The sequence below is a fragment of the Halictus rubicundus genome, unplaced genomic scaffold, assembly GCF_050948215.1.
Source record: "Halictus rubicundus isolate RS-2024b unplaced genomic scaffold, iyHalRubi1_principal scaffold0029, whole genome shotgun sequence".
In the NCBI taxonomy this organism is placed as follows: Eukaryota; Metazoa; Arthropoda; class Insecta; order Hymenoptera; family Halictidae; genus Halictus; species Halictus rubicundus.
This window is the reverse complement of record NW_027488570.1, coordinates 184,249-202,187: the sequence shown is the minus strand read 5'-3', so window position 1 is coordinate 202,187 and position 17,939 is coordinate 184,249. Positions and strand designations below refer to the sequence as shown.

The 17,939-nt window shown below is 40.2% G+C and overlaps 8 protein-coding genes and 1 pseudogene across 8 annotated transcripts; 6 read left to right on the top strand and 3 right to left on the bottom strand.

Annotated features, from left to right (window-relative positions):
• The first annotated feature begins 676 nt into the window (after positions 1-676).
• LOC143363258 (histone H3-like) lies at positions 677-1,351 on the top strand (annotated as a pseudogene).
• A 1,240-nt stretch (positions 1,352-2,591) lies between these two features.
• Positions 2,592-3,310, top strand: LOC143363255 (histone H1-like). Its single transcript, XM_076803865.1, has one exon. The coding sequence runs from the start codon at positions 2,674-2,676 to the stop codon at positions 3,304-3,306; it is 633 nt and encodes a 210-aa protein (XP_076659980.1). The 5' UTR covers positions 2,592-2,673; the 3' UTR covers positions 3,307-3,310.
• A 716-nt stretch (positions 3,311-4,026) lies between these two features.
• Positions 4,027-4,527, bottom strand: LOC143363262 (histone H4). The gene has a single exon (XM_076803873.1). It carries the CDS (start codon positions 4,483-4,485, stop codon positions 4,174-4,176), a length of 312 nt encoding a protein of 103 aa, XP_076659988.1. The 5' UTR covers positions 4,486-4,527; the 3' UTR covers positions 4,027-4,173.
• Positions 4,528-4,671: 144 nt separating this feature from the next.
• On the top strand, positions 4,672-5,189 carry LOC143363257 (histone H3). The gene has a single exon (XM_076803869.1). The coding sequence runs from the start codon at positions 4,731-4,733 to the stop codon at positions 5,139-5,141; it is 411 nt and encodes a 136-aa protein (XP_076659984.1). The 5' UTR covers positions 4,672-4,730; the 3' UTR covers positions 5,142-5,189.
• A 966-nt stretch (positions 5,190-6,155) lies between these two features.
• LOC143363259 (histone H2A-like) lies at positions 6,156-6,737 on the bottom strand. Its single transcript, XM_076803870.1, has one exon. It carries the CDS (start codon positions 6,681-6,683, stop codon positions 6,309-6,311), a length of 375 nt encoding a protein of 124 aa, XP_076659985.1. The 5' UTR covers positions 6,684-6,737; the 3' UTR covers positions 6,156-6,308.
• A 148-nt stretch (positions 6,738-6,885) lies between these two features.
• On the top strand, positions 6,886-7,496 carry LOC143363260 (histone H2B). The gene has a single exon (XM_076803871.1). It carries the CDS (start codon positions 6,950-6,952, stop codon positions 7,319-7,321), a length of 372 nt encoding a protein of 123 aa, XP_076659986.1. The 5' UTR covers positions 6,886-6,949; the 3' UTR covers positions 7,322-7,496.
• A 2,907-nt stretch (positions 7,497-10,403) lies between these two features.
• LOC143363254 (histone H1-like) lies at positions 10,404-11,252 on the top strand. The gene has a single exon (XM_076803864.1). The coding sequence runs from the start codon at positions 10,506-10,508 to the stop codon at positions 11,169-11,171; it is 666 nt and encodes a 221-aa protein (XP_076659979.1). The 5' UTR covers positions 10,404-10,505; the 3' UTR covers positions 11,172-11,252.
• Positions 11,253-12,811: 1,559 nt separating this feature from the next.
• On the top strand, positions 12,812-13,267 carry LOC143363261 (histone H2B). Its single transcript, XM_076803872.1, has one exon. It carries the CDS (start codon positions 12,863-12,865, stop codon positions 13,232-13,234), a length of 372 nt encoding a protein of 123 aa, XP_076659987.1. The 5' UTR covers positions 12,812-12,862; the 3' UTR covers positions 13,235-13,267.
• Positions 13,268-14,394: 1,127 nt separating this feature from the next.
• Positions 14,395-14,793, bottom strand: LOC143363252 (histone H4). Its single transcript, XM_076803861.1, has one exon. The coding sequence runs from the start codon at positions 14,749-14,751 to the stop codon at positions 14,440-14,442; it is 312 nt and encodes a 103-aa protein (XP_076659976.1). The 5' UTR covers positions 14,752-14,793; the 3' UTR covers positions 14,395-14,439.
• Positions 14,794-17,939: the final 3,146 nt, after the last annotated feature.

The following is a 17,939-nucleotide window of genomic DNA, read 5'->3' as shown; positions in this document are numbered from 1 at the left end:
TCCAAGTTCTGCTAGCGTCTGACATCGGTCTTGATCGAGTAATTCCTCCAACTTTTCGTCTTCAAATTTATTCGGTGCGCCAGAACGTTCTTTATCCTCAAGTTCAAAATCATTATTTTTGAAGCGTCGAAACCAGTCTCTGCATGTCGTATCCGACAAAGCATTGTCACCGTAAGTCTCAACAAGAATTCTATGTGCTTCAGCTGCAGATTTCTATTGAATAAAGTAGTGTAATAAAATTCCCCGCAAATACACTTTATTTGGCACAAAAATAGACATTTTCAGAACTAAGAAAAAATTACTTTGTTTACACTAAAGTGAACTACCATACACTGAAATTTAAGGTTACATACACTACTGCCTTGCATGTGTGTTACCATTCGAAATTCCACGAACGGGGTACTGCTACTGCCATCTTTGAAGAAACAGCGAGAACTTATTCAAAGTCCTGACAACGTCTAACAACGTCGACTTCAAGAATCAGACAAAATACTGCACCACTCGAAAAAATACGCTTATATACCACGAGATGAGGACCCATTCTTACCATGCTCGCAGCATCGAATCGGAGGCCTTGCATCTGCCGTCCCCCACCCCATTCGACGCAACCAATCAGGGAGCTGGGCACTCCAGAGCTTCTATATAAGGCCGATTTTCTGGCTGGCAGGAAACTTATTTTGGACAACGGTGTACTTCGCTGTTAATCCCAGAATTCTCTTGGAATCATCCACGTACTTTGCTGAAGTGAAGAATGGCTCGTACCAAGCAGACCGCTCGTAAATCGACTGGTGGAAAGGCTCCACGTAAACAGTTGGCCACCAAGGCAGCTCGTAAGAGTGCTCCAGCTACCGGAGGAGTGAAGAAGCCCCATCGGTACAGGCCCGGAACCGTAGCTCTTCGTGAAATCCGAAGATACCAGAAGAGCACCGAGCTTCTCATCAGGAAACTCCCATTCCAGCGTCTGGTTCGTGAAATCGCTTAGGATTTCAAAACCGATCTGCGGTTCCAGAGCTCCGCTGTCATGGCTCTTCAGGAAGCCAGCGAAGCCTACCTCGTTGGTCTGTTCGAAGATACCAACCTTTGCGCCATCCACGCCAAGAGAGTAACAATCATGCCCAAGGATATTCAGCTTGCTCGTCGTATTCGCGGTGAAAGAGCTTAAATATCCTCAGGATATCGACAAAATATCGGCCCTTTTCAGGGCCGCAATTTTTTCAAACCAGAAATACTTCCAGTAGACTATGAATTTGGTCGAGGAGAGATTTAGCTGTTGTGAATTTCATCTACTTCTACTAAAATTTTATATTCAGCCTATTTAAAAATACAAATATGAAATAACGAAACGGATAAGAGAAAATCTCGGCCCGTGAGTACTTCATGATCAAGTAACCTTAAAATGGTTTAGGGTTTCTTCTTTTCTTTATATACATAAAGATGGCGTTGAAGAGCCTGAGCTCTATCTGCCCAATACAAGAACCTTAAAATTGATTATTAATCATTTCTATCTGATCGGTATGATTGAATTAAAAAAAATGACTGTAGAAATATGTGTGCAGTCACAATAAAGCGAAAAAAAGTACGGAGAGCGTAAATCGGGGGGATAGGTATAGTCTTATGACTGCTCACCAACTTCTCAAGTGGCGTCCTTTTTTCGTATTTTACAAGACCTAAAGAACTGTGGGTTTCGACACATTTTCGAGGACAGTATCCGTTACAGAAAGTACCGTTATTGTTGACTAAGACCGCAGCAGACCCAACGTTAGGCACGCGGTAGGTTTATGAGTTTGGGTTTATGACCTGAAGAGCAGATGTTTGACCGCCCTTGGTCTTTCCCCTCGCAGGGATCGCATTTGTATTCACTTCCTTTGTTCCCACATGCAGCTGCGCTAGTCTCTTTCAGTCGAATAAATTCTTTCAGTATTAGTCGAATTGTGATCGTCGATGCCTAATGTTTGAATATAATTTCCCGTTACAGGCAGGTGTTTCTCGCGGTACATTCGATTAATTTAGACATTATTTGACAAAATGCAGAATATTGCAGGATGTACAGAAAGTATATAACTTCTACTCGCATATTTCCACTACACTCTTGAAGGTATATAAAAATCAATTCAAAAGTGAAGTATAGTCTATGCTAGGATTCGTAGCACTCGCGATCGCGACAAGTTCGTGCAAGTTTTTTCATTGTTTCAAAGGCATCTGGACCGAACGGTGATCGAATTAACTACGTAAACATATTTTCTTTCTATTTCGAGTGAAATAGATTGAAATTAATTCGGGGAAAGTCATTATTTATCAATTTTCGTAACGACTGTCGTCTCGACACGATTGAGTAATCCGAAAAAGATGCATTAACGCGGTGCATTGCAGATAGGTAGCTCTGAAATATGATATGAGCTGTATACTACATGTTTATCGGTGTATATTGAAGCAACAATTTGGTCCTAGCAGGATACGATTTCGAGGTAAACGAATATTAAAGGAAAGTTCGTTTAGCAAGTTCTTGGTTGCAAGCGGCGCAGTAGGCTGACAAAATGCATTGGTCTCTCTACAGGGTCCGCGCTTTTGCGTTATCAACGCGCTTCGCCATCTTAAAAATTTACTGACAAGTCTATTCTTGAGATTTACAATACTACCGCATATCGAGTTTGTCTTTTCATTGCATACAAAAAAATGGAAACCAAAGTCTCTGCTGGTTCTGCTGTAGAAGGTACAGTCCTTCCGGTGAAGAAAATCGTCAAGTCCAAGTTGAAAGTGTCATCTGTAAAACCATACCATCCATCGACAGCAGACATGGTAAAAGCCGCTATCAAAGAATTGAAGGATCGTAAGGGATCGTCCCTTCAAGCCATAAAGAAGTACATATCGACCACCTATAAAACTGACGGTGACAAATGGTCTCCTTTCATAAAACGTTACTTGAAGACAGCGTTGACATCTGGTGCTGTGGTGCAGACAAGTGGCAAAGGAGCTTCTGGATCATTCAAACTGCCAGTCGAACTGTCCAGTACAAAGGCTAAAGGGCAGATCCAACGTAAAAAGCCTGTGAAGAAGGTTGGTGTCGTAAAAAAGGCTGCCGAAACTCCAGTCGCTTTAAAGAAGCCTCTTGACAAAAAACCCGCAACACTGAAAAGAAATACAAAAGCTACTACCGCCATAAAAATGAGAACAATCTCCAAAGCTAAAAAAACCGTCAAGGGAGCAATTCCGAGGACCAAGGCTCCAAAACCGAAGAAAGTGATCGCCCGTAAATCAAGAACGATTGGCAGAAAGTACATTGGCAATAACCCCCAGCAACAGCAGTAAAAAAACCTATCTAAAATGGCCCTTTTCAGGGCCACCATTTTTTTACAACGTGGAAAACCACCTCATAGTTCACATACATGATTATGACATCGTCATAAACTCTACTGTAGTAGGAATATATGAGTAAGAATGAAATAAGAAATATAACGGTTTAAGAATTTCGACTGGGACACTTTCACAATAAAAAGAATGGTCAAAAAAGGTCTAAAGGGAAACTTTCATAATATAGAGAATGGTCAAAAAGGTCCTCCGGTACAATTACAGTCGGAAATCTCCCGAATTTTCAGTCCGGGTAGTCGCTCAAGTTATGCAACATGCAAGTAGCTTTAACAATTCTAAGAATTTTTTTTTAAACAGGATTAACCTGGAAATTTACTTTGAGGGTTTGGGTGTTAAAGGTACCTAGAACAGAGGGCTCTCTAACCTTTAAGCATAATGGATATTTCTGGTAATCGATTGATAGGTTGTGATTAGCGTGAGCTAACATGAGGGTGAATTATAAGAAAATTTACAAAAAACTTATAGACAGGCTTGCAAATAGTTTGCGGCTTTAGGGTAAGCACAATTCTAAGAATTCATGCAATGATAAACATTTATAGATACGACATTATCATTAAAATTCTGCAACGTAGACAAAATATAGACATAAAACAGTCGTCAATACTAAAACTTTTGTTAAAAACTACTTGTAAACGTTGATATAAGTCGACCATTCTCAGAAATTTGCTAATTTATTACAAAATATTCGAACACGGTGAAAGGTTATTGTTAGGGGCAATTCTTAAGTTGGCAAGTTTCCTTCGTTTAAAAATTTGTTGGCCCTGAAAAGGGCCGATTTTGTGAACGATGATGACGGATATGGATATTTTAACCGCCGAAACCGTAGAGGGTTCTTCCTTGACGCTTCAGGGCGTACACGACGTCCATTGCAGTCACGGTCTTCCTCTTGGCGTGCTCGGTGTAGGTGACGGCGTCACGGATGACGTTCTCAAGGAACACCTTCAGTACACCACGAGTTTCTTCGTAGATCAATCCAGAAATACGCTTGACACCGCCACGACGAGCCAGACGACGAATGGCGGGCTTGGTGATACCCTGGATGTTATCACGCAAAACCTTCCTATGACGCTTTGCTCCTCCCTTTCCCAATCCCTTTCCTCCCTTTCCACGACCAGTCATGATGCTCGATTAATATGCGATCTCGACAAGTTCCAAAGAGAAACTGATGCTTTTGGACCGTTCGCCATGTGTTTTATACTCTACACGTCGTCTCCCCCCCCTCTACGCGCTCAGCCAATCGGAGCCGCCCTGCGGCCGATAGTAGCGCATAAAACGAGAGCTCTCGGGCCGGCTGAATCTAATTCTCGTTGAACTACGTAACTGTACGGACATCTGTTCTTCGTGTTTCTACAACCCTTTACGAAATGGCTCGTACCAAGCAGACGGCTCGTAAATCGACTGGTGGAAAGGCTCCACGTAAGCAGTTGGCCACCAAGGCAGCTCGTAAGAGTGCTCCGGCCACCGGTGGAGTAAAGAAACCTCATCGCTACAGGCCTGGAACCGTCGCTCTTCGTGAAATCCGTAGATACCAGAAGAGCACTGAGCTTCTGATCAGAAAGTTGCCTTTCCAACGTCTGGTTCGTGAAATCGCTCAGGACTTCAAAACCGATCTGCGGTTCCAGAGCTCGGCTGTTATGGCACTTCAGGAAGCCAGTGAAGCTTACTTGGTTGGTCTGTTTGAAGATACCAACCTTTGCGCTATTCATGCCAAACGTGTGACCATCATGCCTAAAGACATCCAGCTGGCTCGTCGCATCCGTGGAGAAAGAGCTTAATTTCTTTTTCTTGAGTTATACAAACGGCCCTTTTCAGGGCCAAAATTGGTTTAAACGTAGTAACACGCAGCAATTCAGCTATATGAATGTATACCTGTATCACCAAACTCTCGAATTCGTAGTATTCCTATTTGTATATTTAATTCTACAGTATTTCTCACATAACATGTTTGCATCTCACGCGGGCATCGTTGTGGTTTGAGTTACCAGAGATAGAAGCCGTGGCCAAAATATTTATGTAGTTTGTGTTTGTAGACAAGCGGTTCGGTGTAATTACGACATTCATAGTTTTACTCGTTTAGTTTTTTCGTTACCGCCGCAACTGACTAACATGGAGCAAGGAACCCCGAAATCACAGAAACCTTACATAATTCAGTATTAACTGATTGTTAATCGTTAAACGTTCTTTTCTTTGAGTTATGGATCAACTAAGAATACGGTAGAATATGGCGGGCTCCACCATCATGCTTTCCCTCCAGATTCTAAAGACCCTCCGCGCAGCCCTAGTGACGCATGACGATAGGGGAAGGGTTCCCGCCTTCTGCATTCTTCCGATAGTGAACAAAGAACACAAGGTTTTTGCGCGGCAACGTCAGAAAATATTTTCCGTTTCACGATTCTGAATTTCTAACCGATTTGTTTCGCAGCAGATGCAGCAAAATTTGTCGTTTTTCTAGTATTATATTGTGAATTGTTGCATTTATTTAAAGTAAGAGCTTAGTCATGATATTGGTGTCTTCGTTATGAACAAAAATGTTCCTTGTGCACACAGGGTGCATCAACGGTTTATTTTTTAAGAAAATCGAAGTCAGATAGTTCAATGCTATCTCGCTTTCGTTTAATTTATTACAGGATCAGGGTTGAGTTTTCATGGCATGTTAAAAGAACAAGCTCCGTATGGTGGCGGGCAACTCGAAATTGTGCAGACACAAATTAACAAATGTGCATACTACTAGAAGTAACGTGAGACAAAGTGTCTAAATGCTTTCGAAAAACTGTTAAGCTATGTATAGATCGAATTCTATAAAAACATTCATAAAAGGTAGTTCATTTTGGATTTGTAAGAGTAGGAGGTATTCGTATTAGTTAATCAGATGGTTTCCTTCGTATGAAATATTTTGTGGCCCTGAAAAGGGCCATTTCGAATATGTTGGAACTATTGTGTAGTTAAGCTTTCTTGTCCGTCTTCTTGGGCAGGAGAACAGCCTGAATGTTTGGCAAGACACCACCTTGGGCGATGGTCACTCCAGAGAGAAGTTTGTTTAACTCCTCGTCATTCTTGATGGCGAGTTGCAAGTGTCTCGGGATAATTCTGGTCTTCTTGTTGTCACGAGCTGCATTTCCTGCCAACTCCAACACTTCGGCAGCCAGATATTCCATCACTGCTGCCAAGTAGACGGGTGCACCAGCTCCAACACGCTCGGCGTAATTGCCTTTACGAAGAAGACGGTGGATACGACCGACTGGGAACTGCAGACCAGCTCTGTTAGAACGGGACTTCGCCTTTCCCTTAGCTTTGCCACCTTTGCCGCGTCCAGACATGATAGATGATTCGAAAAGAGTACAATCGAAACGAACTCAACGAAACTCGAAGGAGATCTGATGATGGAGGAGGAAACGCTTTTATTATATACGCTCCACATGTGTCGGGCGGCAGCCAACGGCGCGCGAGCTCGTCCCTGATTGGCCGTCGCGCCGCGTAGCGTTACGCCACATAAAGGGGGCGTTTTCACCGTTACGGCACATTCAGTATCCAACTCTCATCGAGGTGACTAGTACATCTGAACCATACAACCTAATTGACGAAGATGCCACCCAAAGCGAGCGGAAAAGCTGTGAAGAAGGCCGGCAAGGCCCAGAAGAACATCAGCAAGACTGACAAGAAGAAGAAGAGGAGGAGGAAGGAGAGCTACGCAATCTATATCTACAAGGTGTTGAAGCAGGTCCACCCTGACACTGGAATCTCCAGTAAAGCCATGAGCATCATGAACAGTTTCGTGAATGATGTCTTTGAGCGCATTGCTGCCGAAGCTTCCCGTTTGGCTCATTACAACAAGAGATCTACCATCACGTCTCGGGAGATTCAAACCGCTGTCAGGCTCCTCCTGCCTGGTGAACTGGCCAAGCACGCAGTCTCTGAAGGAACCAAGGCTGTGACCAAGTACACCAGCTCGAAGTAAACGGCTCCTCCAAGTTGATTAAACGGCCCTTCTCAGGGCCAACAAATATTTTTACGCAGAAAAAGTCGTTCACTATACCTTTCAATCCTTACCATATATTAAAATGTTCTCCTGTTTACAACTACATTAGGATAGTCGAATAAATTATTCCTCCATCTTGTACAGATATTTTAAACTGCTTTCGAAATTCATTCATGGTTCTCGGGATTTTTTAAATTTAATTTCATGTGAAATTAATTCGAACTGAAGTTCCTTATATTTCATTTTTTGTTCTCCTTGTTAAAGTAATTCTCTAAATATAGTTTGATTCTTGGCAATTCTTGCATTGATGCTTTGAGAAAACGTTGCGTTTATGTAAGGAACTTCTGTTCTGAACAGTACATTATATTCCGATAAATTGTACAACATATTCTTGGAATAGTTTCACAATTCCTAAATAGATTGAGGCTCTCGTTTCACGAGATCGTGATATTGTTCGTTTTGCATGAAATCTTAACATACATTGGGTTGACAGAGAAATGTAACATTTCGTAAAAGGGGATGTTTTTCTTTTTATTGAACGTTCATTTCACATTTAACAAAATATGATTGCAGACTGAACAAATGTCAGCTCTGTACGACCTAATTTATTCTTGACGCAGTAATATAACCTGTACATTGATATTATATAAACAAAACAACCTTCGTAAGATTTATGTGTATTTTTCAAATATTTCGAATAAAACCTAGTCATTAATCCTAGTTATTAACCTAGTTATTATTAACACACGTTTTGGTTATAAAATTTCTCAGCGGAGACGTTAACCAAACTCGAGTCAAACAGTCACTTCAACGACAACATATTTTGTTTTTATCATACATGTCACTATGTAAAAATGAGGAACTCCTAATAAAATGACTATTGTCCACTGACACGATGTACAGATTATTTGTCATTAATGTTTACTTTGATATGAGTCATAGTCGCAAAAAATCATTACAATTTCACTATAGACGTCTGTACTGCAGATGGCGCGAATGTTGTCGTTGAACAATATTTTTAATATTACGTGCAATATATTCACAAACAACTGTAAAATCGTCACAAACTAGGATACGCGTCTCTAAAAAAATTGACTCGATGATTCAATGAACTAAATCTAAATTTTACAAATCTAAATGCACATGTATACACGCAACAACACTCTTCACCGACTGCATCAAGGAGGATGCTACCAGAGAGGAAATGGCAACTAAAAGAAAATATGCATGAAGTCGAGAAAAATCAAGGAGGTGGCGCAACCTCCGACTTATCCAAGATCGTAATTGGACATTAAGAGTGCTCATTAACTATGAATTTGAAAAAACAGAGCGAGAGATTACGAGGAATTAAGAAAGCTTTTTGAATGACGTAGCGAAAAACAATGTACTAGAAAGTTTAGATATTTCCATTACTGGAGTCGACAGGTTAAGTCATGAACATTATAACTTGTGCATGATGGCTGTTAACAATTTACAAGCACATATGTTGGAGCACAGCTTCCTACTTTCCCTTCCAGATGGGAGCACTTACCAGACAGCCGAAGTAGACCACCATACTTGAATGTGTTTATGAACTGCTCTGTTCTGTCTATTGCACTGATGCGTAATAAATGAACAATAATGATTACCCTACCAAAATTAATCACTGTTTGTTTTACTTTGAGTTCATATTGTTTATAGGTATCTTATCTTACCCCGCAATACATGTTCGGCAACGAAACTGTAAAGCACGCCAGGATTTTCACAAGCGAATGATGACGTGTCTTATAATTGATATGTTCCCCATAAGATCTCCTATGCTTCTAAAAATTTATATCTGGCCTCATTTCGAATAGATGCAGTCGTCTGTTTCGGTGCATGGACTAAATTTGCATTTTCTTATCATGTATTTTGAAAATACATACACCTGATTCGTATTAAGTATTGCAAAACCTACGATTCGTTATCTTTTTCATGATACACGTAGTCACACATTGTGGGAAATGACGACCACACCTTGGATCTACAATTTAACAATATAATTCAATATACAATATAATTCCCTAACGACGTGACTCATTTCACTATTTTATTCTTATTCCTCAGTACAGTTTCCCAGATAAACTGTAATAGAAAATATCATCAATAAATGCTAGCAATATATTTAAGTACTAATATTCCAACACTATAACATTTTACACGATAAAATATCGAAAATATAATACGCTAATAATACTATCACATAGAAGATCTGGTCCGGCAGAGTAGCTGGTTGTCGTTTTCACATAATACCACGATCAAAATTATCCAAATAATTTGTACTTTTGTTAAAAATCGGTCTGTTATAATCCAATATAAAAATTTTCATAAGAAAAATACTATTTCTTCGTTCAGCTTTATTCATCTCTGTCGTCATTTTTTCGTATAGGACATGACTGCGCAGAGAGGGAGATCAGAGAACTAAAACGGTTAAACGAAGAACAAGATTAATTATCAGCGTGGAAATAGCCAAATCTAGAGGGAAATACTACGAAAAATGGATTTCGGGTGTGAAAAAAGAAAGTTTAATGGATTCATGGCAATTGATTTTAATCCAACAACAGCGAGCTCCATGGTTTGCGAGGAACATCACCACTCGGTGAAGTTTCAACGAAGTTTTCGCTGTATCCGTCACAGGAATCGCTGCGGAAACGCAACGTAAATTAGCATCGGTTCCTTTTGCGCGATTCACGTGGACTTTTACGTCCATAAACGTTAAAAAATCTATAAATTTTCATCTTTTTCTACGCGATGCACTATCGCACCGAAAAGAGGGACGCCAATATACGGTGCGATACAGAGTCGCACGGGCGAATTACGCCCTTAAAAAGTGCCGTGATCGAAACTACAAACAAGTAGCTACAATTTGGTGCGTCGTACATCGATCTGCATAATTTGAGAGCGACGAAATGATCGTCGAAAGTCGAAGTTAGTTTACCGGTTGGTTGTTGTTAAGGATTCGCGGCGTCCGACATATTGGCTGAGCGTCTCTCCGTGGTCCGCGCTCGTGTCCTATTGGGCGCGTTCCGGGAGTTAGACACGAAAAACACTCGCATCCAGCCGATATACTCGAGCCGATTCAGAGTCATCAAGACGGAATCTTATTTCCATTAGTTACTGTACGAACATACATTGTTGAGCAACAATGGAGGACAAGACCAACTCTGGGAACGTTACCGCCGAAGCCGTGGAGAGCACCGCTACTCCGAAGAAGGCAACGAAGAGCAGCAAGTCGAAAGCACAACGGGTGAAAGCTTCGCACCCGCCTACATCCGAGATGGTGAATTCCGCCATAAAGGAGCTGAAGGATCGCAAGGGGTCATCCCTGCAAGCTATCAAGAAATACATCGCTTCGACGTACATGGTCGACGGCGAGAAACTGGCGCCATTCATCAAGAGGTACTTGAAAACCGCTGTCACTTCCGGTGCAGTGGTGCAGACCAAGGGCAAAGGTGCTTCTGGCTCGTTCAAGCTGAACACTGGCAAGAGCACAACGGAGATCTCTAAGACCAAGAAGACTAGGAGTCCTCGAAAAGAAGCGAAGAAACCAGCCGTCGAGAAGAAGACCGTAGCCAAGAAAGCTTCTCCGGCGAAGAAACCCGCTTCCCCGAAGAAGCCCGTTGAAAAGAAGGTCGCTGCCGTGAAGAAGACAGCAACCAAAGCTGCTGCCACAAAAGCCAAAGCAGTCAGCGAAGCCAAGAGCCCGTCCAAGGCCAAGAAGACCGTCAAGGCCCCTGCTGCCAAAACTAAGACTCCGAAACCGAAGAAGGCCTCCGCTGCAAAAGCAGTAAAATCCCCATCGAAGAAATAATTATTCTTCAACCATGATTCTCATTCTAACATAAAGGGCCCTTTTTAGGGCCACCAAATTTTTACACGTGGAACAATCATATTTGCTATAGAATTATGAAAAAAATTCCATATGTTTCCTAATCAATTCCCATTGCTATACATAGCAAGCAAATTCAAATGGCCCTTTTCAGGGCCAACAAATTTTTACACGTGAAACAATCCCATTTTCTATAGAATTATGAGAAAAATGCCATATTCTCCCGAGTTGATTCTCCTTATTATTTGTATAGGAAGCGAACATCTTATGGCAACTAAATTTTTCCATGCCGAACAATTCTGTTCGCTGTAAATATGAAACAATGTTACCTGTACCCTTCTTACTCCAGGTAGCCAGAAAAGTCTTACCTGCTACGAAATGAATTCTACTAATAGGGGTCCCGTATCATCTGCCCGAGGGAAAGCAGTAAAGCCGGGATTCTCATAGCCGGAATTGTTTGTGACATAATAGAATACGATTACAAATGTATGAACCCCTCACTGTGGAACGGGTTTCCAGTTTCCATAGAGGGGAACTGATTTATGCTTTGCAGAAATGTACGAGAACTCGATGGTCGGAATGGATCGTGACGAATCGGCTTCTCAAAAATGTTGGGATTCCCGAACACCTAATGCTTCGCCACGTTCTTTCCTCTCTTTCCAATTTAGAATGATTCCAATATAGAAAATTTACAATTGAGAAATGTGCGACATCTACTCACAGTCTTTTACCCGAAGATAAATAAATAGAACATAGACCGTTTGTGAGAAGACTGAATTTCTTTTTACTTTTCTTCATACCTTCTCTTAGTTTACCTATCCTATTCTACAACAAACAACATATATAGTGCCAGTCTTTTCCCTGCAAGAGTTGCAGTAGTTTACAAATTTCATGCATTCGTATAACATTTAAAATTCAATACCGTGAAATATTTAATAAAATTCAATATCTTCGGAATTTGTTAGAACTTGTAACAGGATCAGGTCGATATTCCGTTGAACGTTATTTCCACAACAAGATCTAAAATATTAAAGTTAGACTTTCTCTTAAATTATCTATTCTATTCTACAGCAAACAGCACATATATTGTCACTCTTTGTTCCTGTAATAGTTGCAGTAGCTAACAGATTTCGTGTATTCATAGTACAGATAACATTTAAAATTCAGTACTGTGCAATTTTTAATGAAATTCAATATCTTCAGGATTTGATAGACCTTGTAACAGGATCAAGTCGATATTAAAATATTAAAAAGGTTAAAGTATATATTAAAATATTATGTTCAGACACGAAACAGAATATATTCTATATTTTGAAACTACTGAATATTCTCAAGCAACGCGCAATATTTGTTAATAATCATATTCGACAGCGTACAAATCATACTTCATTAACAAATTTTATGGTAGATAATATCATTTTGGGTTTGTTGAATGGCCATAATACAATGTGTAATATTTTATTTCCCATGGTGGCTCAGTAAAAGCAGATGTCAGCCATCGCCACGATAATGGCGGGAATTCAGACATATGGCCGCCACGGCGAGCTCGCACGCGATTGGTGGACTGCGGAACCCCCTAACCGATATAAATATAGGCCGCTTGCCTTGCGACAAGCATTCTAGCTGCAGTTCTCTTAGAGTGAACATCTCGAGTTCTCGAAGAAACTACAACGATGCCTCCTAAAGCGAGTGGAAAAGCTGTGAAGAAGGCCGGCAAGGCCCAGAAGAATATCAGCAAGACTGATAAGAAGAAGAAGAGGAGGAGGAAGGAGAGCTACGCAATCTACATCTACAAGGTGTTGAAGCAGGTCCACCCTGACACTGGAATCTCCAGCAAAGCCATGAGCATCATGAACAGTTTCGTGAATGATGTCTTTGAGCGCATTGCTGCCGAAGCTTCCCGTTTGGCTCATTACAACAAGAGATCTACCATCACGTCTCGGGAGATTCAAACCGCTGTCAGGCTCCTCCTGCCTGGTGAACTGGCCAAGCACGCAGTCTCTGAAGGAACCAAGGCTGTGACCAAGTACACCAGCTCGAAGTAAACGGCTCCTCCAAGTTGATTAAACGGCCCTTCTCAGGGCCAACAAATATTTTTACGCAGACAAATTTCGTTCACTATACCTTTCAATCCTTACCACAACATTAAAATGTTGTCCTATCTACAACTACATTAAGATAGCCGAATAAATTATTCCTCCATCTCGTGCAAATATTTTAAATTACTTTAGAAATTCATTCATGGTCCTCGGGATTTTTAAAATTTAATTTCATGTAAAAGCAATTCGAACTGAAGTTCCCTTATATTTCATTTTTTGTTCTCTGTGTAAATTCTTGCATTATGCATTGAAAAAACGTTGCGTTTGTGTAAGGAACTTCTGTGTTCAGAACAGTAGATATTTGAAGAACGGTGGAATTAGTTTGAATGTTCCGACCATTATCTAACACTTTGTACCGGCTAAAATCTTTATATTATCGTCCGTCGTAAATACAGTATAATATCAAATTCCTCTCTTAAATAAGATTCTGACAAAAGGTTTACCAGTAAAATTTTATGACAAATTTATTTCGTTGATACTTTTTGTAACATTTCAAGAAATAGAAATTTGGTTTGGCTGAGCGAGTCAAGCCCATAAATTAGTCCCTTGGGCACCCGTATCGATTGTGGGGGGAGGAATCCTTATAGAGGCTTTTCATGCCGAGGTTAGGTTCAGCCCTATGCCGCATTTCGTTGCCCTTTCAACCTGAGTATATATACTATGTAGCAAGCTTTTGTCAAGATGACCAAACGAATAATCGTTTTGACAAAACGAATAATCGTACTGTAAACTTCATTTGATGCAGGCATCATTAATAATTGCTTCGAGGCGTCTAAGAGCGGAAAGAGCAACAATCCTCGACTGCAATATCATCGGTCATTGACGTAACCAACTTATATCTGGTACTGATTATTTTAGAGAGTAAAAATAACTATGCACAGAGAAAGTACTGAATGTTCATTAACGATGAGTTCGTAGTATTAGACACAAATAGAAATCTAAGTAAAATTTACACGGGATCTTTTGAATTAAAAGATCACATTTTTAATGTTAAGACAGCCTAAGAAATCTGAACTTACACTTTTTAGTAAAATATTAAATAAACGTTTAGACAAGGAAAAGACTATTAGTGAATGGTGAGTATCCTTCGTTAAAGATTTGGTGGCCCTGAAAAGGGCCGATTTGTAAACGATGATGACGGGTATGGATATTTAACCGCCGAAACCGTAGAGGGTTCTTCCTTGACGCTTCAGGGCGTACACGACGTCCATTGCAGTCACGGTCTTCCTCTTGGCGTGCTCGGTGTAGGTGACGGCGTCACGGATAACGTTCTCAAGGAACACCTTCAGTACACCACGAGTTTCTTCGTAGATCAATCCAGAAATACGCTTGACACCGCCACGACGAGCCAGACGACGGATGGCAGGCTTGGTGATACCCTGGATGTTATCACGCAAAACCTTCCTATGACGCTTTGCTCCTCCCTTTCCCAATCCCTTTCCTCCCTTTCCACGACCAGTCATGATGCTCGATTAATATGCGATCTCGACAAGTTCCAAAGAGAAACTGATGCTTTTGGACCGTTCGCCATGTGTTTTATACTCTACACGTCGTCTCCCCCCCGCTACGCGCTCAGCCAATCGGAGCCGCCCTGCGGGAGATCGGAGCGCACAAAATGAGGGCTCTCGGGCCGAAAAAATAATAAATCATTAATATATATATTAATTATATGCTATCCCCTATCCCATCCTATTCTCTATCCAATCCTATCCTATCCTCTATCGTATCCTATTCTCTATCCTATCCTATCCTATATCGTATGATCTATCCTATCCTATCCTCTATCCTATCCTATCCTCTATCCTATCCTATTCTCTATCCTATCCTATCGTCTATCCTATTCTATCTTCTATCTTCTATCCTATCCTATCCTGTATCCTATCCTATCCTCTATCCTATTATATCCTCTATCCTATCCTATACTCTATCCTATCCTATCCTCTATCCTATCCTATCCTCTATCCTATGCTATCCTCTATCCTATCCTATCCTCTATCCTATCCTATCCTCCATCCTATCCTATCCTCTAGCCTATCCTATCCTCTATCCTATCCTATCCTCTATCATATCCTCCATCCTATCCTATCCTATCCTATCCTCTCTCCTCGATCGTGGACGCGATAACATTATACTTTCCGCGCCGTTTGCAAGAGATAGAGATCCTTCTTTATCGATTCTACCGGATTGAGAATGATCGTATATTCGGACTGTTAAATTTTTCAAATTCCGCTCGGCCAAAATAAAAATTCATCGACTGCGACAAGCAGCAGCCAAATACAACATTTTTTCTCGTAATACGAAAATATTTTCAAATTTTTTAAATGAAATATCGGAATTCTGGTCCGCCGTGCCTCGAAACATTGAACTGAATGAGAAATAGCTCACGACGATTAATCATTCGGTTAAAAAAAAAAATATAATATTTATATATAAACATTATTGATTATTTGATATTTATTTATTTTAAAGCATAAAATTGACGATTTTATATCGAAGTTTTCAGTTGACCACGTTTATGTTATTATGTTATTTGTGTCTCATCGTGATTATTAATATGAATTTTTTTCGAAAAAACGATTTTGCAAACCAAAAATTATGAAAAAAATCTCAGTCGTGTATGATATTAGATAGAATATTCATGAATTTTTTCGTAATTTTTTGTTGAGCCTGGTGCGACTAAAAATTAATTTGGTTTGGAGGCACTTTTGACCATCTTATCCGGCTTTATCTTAAAAATCAACAATAAAAATTATTTCAGAAATATAGAACATATTTCAGTATACGACATCAAACCCGATTTAAACAAAATTTCTAGTCCAAATATCGCATTGGTATCTTTTTTAGTTTTAAATTTGTAGCAAAATGTGCGTCTCGCCGAACCGGGAATCGATTGCGGTTCAGGCGCTCGATATTTTGGTAATGTGACGACGATACGTCTGAGTGGGGCCAAGCCGGCGAAAGGGTTTGCCCCCACCCCCGCCGCGTGGGACGGCGCGCCGCGCCGCGGCGACCCATGATTCTGGCATCACGACTGGACGAGTCTGATCGAGCTCGATGAATGCAGTTGTGTTCGTACGTGTCGTACTACATATTGCGTTCGTCGTTTATTTTCTCACTACAAACGTGAAAGAAAATAACGCAACTACATTCTGAGTCACATAGATTGACATCTCGCAAAAAACGATCAACTACATAATTATTGATTAATTAATTCTTAACTCTTTCGAATTTCACAATTAATATTAATTGATATTTTACATGATTCTTTAAAGCTAAAATTTATGTTGTTTAAATGAAATATACATGAAAATATATAGTAAATTTCAATTTAATTTCTTTTTCAAATTCAGTTACAAAATACAGGGTGGCCCACATAACTCTGAACAGCTCAATATTTCGAAAACTATGCCATCGATTTTAAAGTTCTTAGTCTTAAATTGCATGGAACTGAAGGGCCTTTCTGACTACATAAACGTGAAGTGGCCTCCCTTCCCTTTTAACGGGGGAGGGGTGGTACCTTTATAAAATGTTACATATTTAGATTCTACCGGAAAAAACAAGTCAATTTTGTCTGAAACATTTTTTTGTCAGATACTTCCATGATGAGATATAACAGTTTGAAGTTTCGAGTTGTAGGTACTTGAAGCGCTCGGAAATAGCGTTATGGAATTATGCGCGCTTGAGTCCTTTGCTTATTCGTGAAGAAATAAAATGTACTTTAAATTAAATGTTGAAAATGTCCTCCACGGGCTTGTAAACATTTATTTACTCGAAACATCAAAGTTGTTCTAACACTTTTTAACATTTCGGGAGTCACTGAAGCGCAAGCGTCATGTATTCTTTGTTTCATATCCTCTTTTGTCGTCGGCGGTTCAAACATAACTTTGTCCTTTACATATCCCCATAAGAAAAAATCTAATGGTGTTAGATCGGGGGATCGAGGAGGCCATTGACGAGGTCCCCCACGATCTATCCATTTGTTCCCAAATTTTTCGTTCAAAAATTGCCTGGTGATGATTGCAAAATGTGGAGGAGCGCCGTCTTGTTGGAACCACATTTCTCTTCTAACGTGCAGTGGCACATCTTCCAAAAGCGCAGGCAAACGATTTTTTAAGAAATCACAATAACTTGCAGATGTTACAGTTTCTTGAAAAAAAATAAGGTCCAATCACAAAATCTCCTATTAGGCCACACCAAACATTTAAAGACCATCGATGTTGAAAGGGAACACATCGCATCCAATTTGGGTTTTCCACGGCCCAATAATGCAGATTATGTCTATTTACATGCCCTGAATTCATAAAAGTGGCCTCATCGGAAAAAAGTATTATGCACAAAAAGTCATTTTCCACAACACCCTGCAGCCACTCACAAAATCTTACGCGGTGATCGTAATCTGCTATCGAAAGCTCTTGTGATAAAACCATGTGATATGGATGATACTTTTGCCGTTTCAAAATTCGTTGAATTGATGAACGACTAATATGTGATGTTTGTGCAAGTGTACGTTGACTAATATGAGGATTTAATGTAATTGCAGCAAGAATACTGGCACTATTATTTTCATTAGTGACAGCTTTAGGTTTATTGCGAGTTTTTTTACACAATTCACCGTGCTCGCGAAGCCGCTTTTCTAAATTATGAAATGTTG